This window comes from Akebia trifoliata, chromosome 7 (genome assembly GCF_017979445.1).
Source record: "Akebia trifoliata isolate Shusen 1 chromosome 7, ASM1797944v1, whole genome shotgun sequence".
Classification (NCBI taxonomy): domain Eukaryota; kingdom Viridiplantae; phylum Streptophyta; class Magnoliopsida; order Ranunculales; family Lardizabalaceae; genus Akebia; species Akebia trifoliata.
The window spans coordinates 22810754-22819335 of NC_141381.1; the positions used below are offsets into that span (position 1 = coordinate 22810754).

The 8582-nt window shown below is 34.0% G+C and overlaps 1 protein-coding gene across 1 annotated transcript; it reads right to left on the reverse strand.

The window, feature by feature from the left end:
• Positions 1 to 3005: 3005 nt before the first annotated feature.
• Positions 3006 to 8241, reverse strand: LOC147398419 (glycerophosphodiester phosphodiesterase GDPD2-like). Its single transcript, XM_086447607.1, has 8 exons — positions 7783 to 8241; positions 7488 to 7669; positions 5115 to 5174; positions 4926 to 5006; positions 4618 to 4818; positions 4251 to 4346; positions 3894 to 4090; positions 3006 to 3440 (listed from the first exon to the last, which is right to left on the reverse strand). Exons 1-8 carry the CDS (start codon positions 7877 to 7879, stop codon positions 3218 to 3220), a joined length of 1137 nt encoding a protein of 378 aa, XP_086303733.1. The 5' UTR covers positions 7880 to 8241; the 3' UTR covers positions 3006 to 3217.
• Between the last annotated feature and the right edge of the window lie 341 nt (positions 8242 to 8582).

Consider the following 8582-nt stretch of genomic DNA (forward strand, 5'->3'; position numbering starts at 1 on the left):
TGGTTAAGCTCTGATATATTTTAAAAGCCTATACTATTATAGACATTTCTTGATGGAGCTTGGGCCTGAAATTTTTGGTCCATCTTATTATGGGCCTGGGCATTCTTGTTCTAGTTTAGGTTTTGTCAAGCTAGGTTTAGCCCAAAACTGAGCAATTAACACTCTACATGCAATATTGAACAGTTTTACTTAAGTAATGGAAATCCAAATCAGGGGGTCAACATACCCTATGTGCCTTGGGATTGGCCTGGACTTGGCCCAACTTGGAACCTTACTTAACCGAACTTGAGCTTTCGTGTGTCTCATTGATTCAGATCTTGATCCATCAGATTTGGATTTACAAGTTGACAAGAGCGAGATGTCCGATACACAATCCCAAAATCCAATCTCTTAAACCATGTTCACAAATGGATAATTTTCCAACAAGTTTGTTCTAAATTTTAACTATAATATAGTAACACTTGGTTGAAAGAAATGGGCATTTTGGAAATATATATATCCTGTAATTCATGTTCGCATATATTTAAAATGTTGTAGAATATTAAGAATGTACTATAAATTGAATATAAAATATAAAAATCAATTAAATAGTTAGAATATTTTATATAGTGATTAGAAATTAGAATATATAAAATTAAAGAAAAATAGAAAAAATTTAGAACATTATATGAATGCATATGAAGTATAGTTTAAGTTTTCAAAAATCTTACTATCTGATTTTATTATTTTATCCAAAATATATATTTTAAAAGTAAGACTCCCAACACAACGATACATGCACATAAACCTCGAGGGGGTGGCTCAATGTCAATTTCGGATCCAATAAGCGGTAATAGTCCATAGGTTGTGAGTTTGATACCCAGTATGATCAATATGTCCTCGGGGCCACCCGCGAAGGCACACCCTCACTTACCTGGTGCATGTGATGTATGGGCATTGCTCGTGCCCGAGGGAGGGATCCATATGCCTTGGCTCCAGTCGAATGTAAGTTCGGACACTCCCTTCATAATAATTATATAAAAAAAACATGATACATGTACATATTTATTAAGTATATTAGGATATTAGGATATCATCAACATGATATTCTATTTTGTAAATGATCATAAAACAATAATGATCTAAAAATGAAATTCCTTACAGAAGTATACCCTTGTATAAATAGGAAAGATGAGAAAGACTTTCATTCCCACAAAATGTGCTTTGTGCACCATAAACATTGAACCAACAGAATTGGTCCAACTGGATCAATTCAGTTATAAAATCAACAGGTTTTGTAAAGGTTAAGATGCATTAAATACACCTCCAAACTTTATTTTCCTACCAAAAATACCCTAAAAAAATATTTTCTACCAGAAATATCTTCAAATGGTTATTTCAAAGGTGTATTTAATGCATGTTAACATGTGCCCTTAACAAAAACGAAAATAAGAGAGAGAGAGAGAGAAAAGATGATAAACACACTAACACAACAGACAACGTTGGATGATGATGATATGAAGAGAGATATGTTAGGGAACCATAATCCTAATCGTGGGGATTATTAAGGTAGATGGGCCTAAGTCAATCTTATAAAACCGAGGGTTGTCATCACCTCAAATACCACACAAATTGAACACCCAAAACTAATGTGGTACTATTGTTCTAACAACCTCCCTCACGTGGGACCACCACGTGCAAGGACTAAGAAATACTTCCGCACATGCAGAACGTTGATCCAGCTCTGATACCATATTAATGTCCATGGGCCTAACTCAACCTTAAAAAACAGGGGACTATTGTTCTACCAATAGAATCAAGGCAGAGGCATTATAAAATCTCCGGTAGATAGACAAAAAGGATAGGACTTTGCCACCTCAAATCTTCTTAAAGGACGACTGAGAAAGTTAATCTGACTTGAACATCGGAGTTTTCGCCTTCCTTCGTAGGAACCCTTTACTCTGATTTAAAACAACTAGGAACAATTCACACTTGAAGATTGTGAGGAACCAATTTTGATCCCTTAAAGCGCATTGAAGACATTAAGAAAAGAAATTTGGATATTACAGAACTTGGTCTACTTCACCTTGTGAGGTGAGGGTATTAGGGATAATTTGCTAACATGGACCCACCCTACTCAAATAACTTTACAAGATATCAAAAAGACTAAGAAAATCAATACAACATATATATATAGGGGGCGGTTCATGGGACATAAGTAAAACCATATGTAAATCCTCACAAAAATCAACTCAACCCGAAACTTCTAACTCATATTTTGAAAAACCATTGTTTTTACATATGTCCCATGAACCATACCTCTATATATATATATTACGCACCATCACATGTGCATCATAAATGATAAATGCATTATGGGCGTTTATCATTAGAGTCGTGATATTCTGACTTGAAATTTTTCACTCGATCAACGTGACAAGTGCACAGAACCATAGATCTTCTTCTTCGGGATACAAAAGGAAAATATATATGATTGTGTGCACTTGCCACGTAGACTGTGTAGAGACCGAGTGAAAATTTATGAGTCAGATCATCTTTAGTCTTATCATTAACATCATTGAAGCTTTATCCCCAAAAATTGGGATAAGGTTATCCATTAGTAAATCAATTCTACAAAACAACCAGTGGAATGAATTTGAGAAAGTGTAAGGGCATGATTACAGTTGCAAAAAATAGAGAACATGGAAATGCCCGATTTCTAATCTCAACTAGACCATAGTTTTTATAAACTCAAGATAATGATGGTTGGATCCAAAGCTTATGAGTTTCGAATTTTCATAAGCAACTTAGGTGTACCTTCTTTATCCTCATTAGATTATGTCCATCGCCAGCCTCAGCACGACCTTATGTGTATGCTTTCTTTAATGCAATTTGGACTAAAAGTCATGAATTTTACATTTCTAATAACAAACTAAGGTTGTTTGTTCTCTCTAATTGAATGGATTATTAAGAAACAATATATAATTGTTTGACTAGTAAGCGCACCTACCCCACTCTTTAAGAAATTGTGTCAAATGTGAATTCCCGTATAAATTTCCCAATATCCAAAATGCACCATAAGGCAATGAGTATCACAAATACACTCCTTTCAAATTAATACTATACAATAATGGCCAATGGAGTAGACCACTCTCTATTCTGAATATCTAATAAAAAAGAGAAAAAAGAAAATACGGCCCTCTTTCATGTTTCATGAATTCTTTGTTATGTTGTTGCGTCAATGTTGTATCAATTCAGGTATAAGCTTAAGTAAAAAGGATAGTTCATGTTCTGAGAACTTGGGCCTTGTCATCATCACCATTTGCCTTTCCCCTTCTTCTTCATCCTCCTTGACTGGCTTGATAAAATCAGAAACTGACTGTGTGATCTCTCGAACAAGATCGACGATCACACCATCAACACCCATTAAATGTTGCATGTAAACGGCTTCCGGCACATTACTGAAACACACCCATCATCAGTTACTCCCCAACACAATATATAATAACTAGATACACAACTACATATAAAAACTAGAGAGAATTACAAAAACAAGCATCAAATTTTTTTTTTTTTTTTACAATGACAGAACCATTACGTTATTTAAATAATTACGAAATGGAGCATTTACCCATTTTCATAAATAACTTCTTTTTACAAAAATGGGTATACCAAACATATATATACCCTCGATTCAAATTAAAGACGGGCCCATTTCGATTAACGTAATTTTATCCAAAATGGGCATACCCATTTTCATAAATATAATATTATGACAATGGATATACACCATTTTTAAAATTATTTGAAGAACATATCACCCATTATTAATTTTTGGGGAGTTCATACCCATTTTTAAAAAACACAATAAAAACTATCTAATAGATCCTCCAAATGAAAATCAGAAGGCTTACTTCAACTGGCCATATGTCATGAGAGAGAGATTAGATTCTTTGATCTTGGTTATTGCTCCTGGATTTCTGAAAATGGCTTTCACTTCAGATACAATCCCTTGCAAGCCATTTTCCAAGCATAGTTTTATGGCTTCATCCAAAGAATTCCTTCTAATGTCTGAGTAAATTTCCAATCCCCCATTTGTGAGAAAGAACACCTGATTAAGCAACCACATTAGTAAACTTAAGTATTTGAACAAAAGAAATTATCTTTAATTAAAGGGTAATGTCATATAAAATTGAAATCCGATTTGATTAAGAGTTCAAAATCATAAATCATAAAAAGAGAGTATAATTAGAAATACAAAAATCTCTTACAGGATAAGTTTTCTGCAATTTCCTGATCAGCTCTGCTGCGCTTGGTTGGAAAGATGAGAAGATGATCGGTCTCTCTTTGGCATGCTCAAAGACCACCTGCCCATATAAATTGAGTACAATTAGTACAAACCCATATAAATTGAGCCAGACTGGGCCAAAAGCACGTGGAGATATGAACTGGTACGTGGAGGAAAGAAAGGCCCGCTTTAACACCATGATAAGTTTGGGGGTCCAACTCAAAACTAATTGGCAATGAGTGGAGAGGCCCAGGAACTTACAAGAGAGAGACAAGGCAATGAGCGTTCGATGTGGACTAAACTCGACACTGGACTAATCCACCAATTCAAATTGAAATAATCAGACATACCTTTAAGATAATTTGAAGAACATGGGTCAGCTCTTCCTCCTCATAGTTAATGTCATCATCGAACTTCAATTCAATGTTGAAGCCTAAAGAAGAATTGACCTTCTCCAATGCCTCTTGCAATGTGCAGTGGGAGTCTTCATCTTCAACAATCCAATTAAAAATTCTACCATCCTTGGCTTTTCTAAATAAAGATTTCCCGAGCTGAATTCATGAATAAAAGAATCAATTTGATGAGAAATCATAGGAGAAAAGTTAGAGGATATTTTACAAAGATAGATAAAAGTTTTTCAAAAATTAAGCAAACATACATTTTTAAGCTCTCTCTGAGGTCCATAAGAAAGAAATTCAGCTGAAGTAAGCTCTGTAACTCTCTTCTCAGAGATGGTACCCTGAAAAATCAAAATCCAAATAAATGGTTTATGAGAAATATGAAAAAAAAAATTATATTTCTAAATATCAAATAGCAAAAATTGAATGAGAGAGAGAGAGAGACTCACATTTTCTTCAGTAAGAATGAAGTTATCGTGGAAAATGACAGGGCAGTCATCTTTGGTCACCTACAAAAATTAAATTTTTTTTGTTTACAGTCTCTTCTAAGGTTCTTCGCTCTCCCTATTATTTCTTTTTTTTTTTTAATAAAAACCCAAACCCACAACAATAAACAAATCAGTACACTAGATAGAAAACTTGGAAAATAAAAACTAAATTATTTTGAATGGGTAAATATTATTTACCCTTCTTGACAATTTTGCATATAATTCGTGTCCTATAAAACTTCTAAAGTTTTAAAGAAAAGTGATGAATGCACGGGTTTGGGTACATAGCTGACATGACAGAGGCACAAAATCACACATCTTTTTCTTATGTATTCCGAAGAAAAAGATATATGGCTCAGTGCCCTTGTCATGTCAACCCGGTACATTCATCACAACTCATTTTTAAAATATATATTGGCTAAAATGGGTCAAAGACAGAGTCTAAGTTAATGACAATAACGATAACAATTTTTAAAATTACCAAATACAACTTAAATCACTGGACAGTCCAACGAGTTATGTTATTTTATGAATTTGAATGACAAAAATACCCACTATGGCATTTATAGCATAGAGACATTTCAAGTGTTTTAGTGCAAAATACAATATAAAATGCTGGATGTCCAGCCAGTTACTAAAATGCTAGACAGTCCACCGCTTTAATTCGTTTTCAATAAATTTTAAAAGATTAATTTTTTTTTATACAATTAATGAAATATTTAACCCTTTTTCTGATAATTTTCCCTTAAAAAAAAGAGATAAATTATCATTTGTGTGTCAAACACGTAAAATAGTTAATTACAATTTCGTGAGCTGAGTTTGACAAATTTATGATTCCACCTCAATGTTCATTTTAATTACCAATACGTGAACAGTAACGAATTTGAGGGTTTTAAAGTAACTATTTTGCAGGTTTAAAGTGACTAACTCGCAGGTTTCGATATTTTTATTTTTAGAGAGATAGCAACTTTAAACCCGTGAAATAGTCACTTTAAAACCTCCAAATTTGTTACCGTTTACATCTAGGTAATTAAAATGAACAGTGAGTCCGGATCATAAATTCCTCGAAAGTCATCATGTTTTCGTAAATATCTCTATAATTCCCAAAACATGTTTTTAGTGAGATTTGTCACTTGTTTAAAATAGTGAGATCGTAATACTAGTGATCTCATTGCATCATGTTTTTATATTATCAGCACTTTTTAATAATTTATATACATCTCGCAAGAGAGGCGGAGCTAGGATTTTGCTCATGAGGGGGCAATCAAGAGTAGAAAAAAATTTGTGGGGGACAATTAAGAGTGAAAAAACTAGTTGTGGGAGAGGGCAACTAAGAGTGGAAAAAAAATTTTGTTGGGGGCAATAATAGCAGATTTCTTTATCCACCACCAAAATATGTTTCAATAGCACATTAATCCATAAAATTTGAAAACTCTTGTGAGGCAAAAGCCCTCACAGCCCCCACTCTTTATCTGCCCCTATCTCACTATGCCTGACTTTGGAATTAAAATAAACAATGTGCAGGGGGTAGCCAAGATTTTGCCCATACGAGGCAACCAAGAGTAGAAAAAATTTCGTGGGGATAACTAAAACTGAAAAAACAAAAAGTTGTGGGGTCAATTAAAAAAGGAATTTTTTTCTTTTGTGGGGGTTGGGGGGCAATAGTGACAGTTTTTTTTATCCACGCTAAAATCTTTTGTATTATCCCCACCCTAAATCCGCCCCCACAGAAACCTAAACCTTAACAAAAGTTACCCATGTTCCAGGAGTTCATCCAACTTTCCACTTAATGTCCCCTTTTTTTTTTTTAAATGGTATTACAATATCATGTCTGGTTTACAAAAGCATAAAATAAAATTTGTGAAATTTCAGTTTCTGGCTCACTATTCATTTTAGTTTAAAATTTAAAAAATCAGCATTAAAGTAGAATTTTTGTTTATTAAAAATGAAAAACAAATTGTTTTATAAAGCAGAATATTTTAAAATATTGAAATTAAAATGAATAGTGCACTGAAATGGAAATTTCGCAATTTTTTTCTACCTTTTTGAAAATTTCCCCAATTGACTTGAACTACTAAATTTAGAGCAATTTTTTTTTTTAATATCTTTGCCACGTGTCATTCACTCAACCGTTAAAAAATAATGGATGCTATGTTTATTTTAGATAAAACGGTAGACTCTACGCGGCGGGCGTACAATGCACCCTCTCACACAAACCACGTGGCCAACCAATTGAATCAAGGTACGTTCCACACAGGAAACAAAGCCAGAAAACGATTTATAATTCAAAAATGAAATTTACAGAGATGGTCGGAAAAATGACAAAAATCTCACCTGAACGTCGAACTCAACGTAATCGACGGACGATTTTCCGGCAGAATTGAAGGATAAAATCGTGTTCTCTTTGATCGCCTTCATTCTTCGATCTGACGACCATAACATGTTCATTCCGCTTCCTCTGTGCCCGATCACAAGAAATTTCGGCGATTTGAACGAAGCTCGAACTGCATCGATACCTAAAATATAGAAGAAGAAGAAGAAGAAAAACAAATTAGAGAAAAAAAAAGGAAAGAAAACGACGGTCCAAATTAGTTGATAGAAAATAAACGGCTCTGATTCAAAAACTCACCTTTGGAAAAAAGACCAGAGTATAACGCTGACGTGGCATTTTCTGGAACTTGATCGAGATGAGGAACGTCGGAGATATGAACAGCTTTGAGAGCCATTAAGAGAAGAAAAGAAAATTTGAGAGAAGAGGGACACAATGGGGATTTGTTGGTTTGTTTAAAGAAGAAGAGAGTTTGAGGAGTATTTAAAATGGGGGGAGAGACTAGAGGGAGGAAAATGAGAGGACGGAATGGAAACGGAATCTTGACGGTGGAATATTCGAGTTCCTAAGGATTATCCTTTTGGATATTCTATGCTTTTTTTTATATATTTCTCAATTCTCCTCTCTAGAATTACAAGTTTAGTTGTCAAAGAAAGAACATTCCGTTAAGGATAACGTCACGTGTGGGGATCAATTGGAAACGTTAATAACGCCGTCTCCACCCGTTAGTGAGGTTCGTGTTTCCTTATAATGGAGATTGGGGGAAAGGTAGAGAGTGGACGAAGGTTCCTTTCTTTCTTTCTTCATCTGTTGCATTTATTTATTTATTTATTTATTTTATAAAGTGAGAGATTTCGCGAAAGATAAAGAAAGGAACTAAAGGAATATGCTGAGGAATATCTTCATATGTTTGTTTCACACGTGTTTAGAGATACCCTCAACTATCATTTGGTTAGACATCCCTTGACCAAAGTATTCTACAAAAGACCAATAGAAAATGACTCAAATGCCATCATCTTCAATGTTTTGCCAAAAATAAATTTTTCTTCTCAAAACTAGTAATTTCAAGTTCTACTTTAATCCATAGTTCTCAACATGGC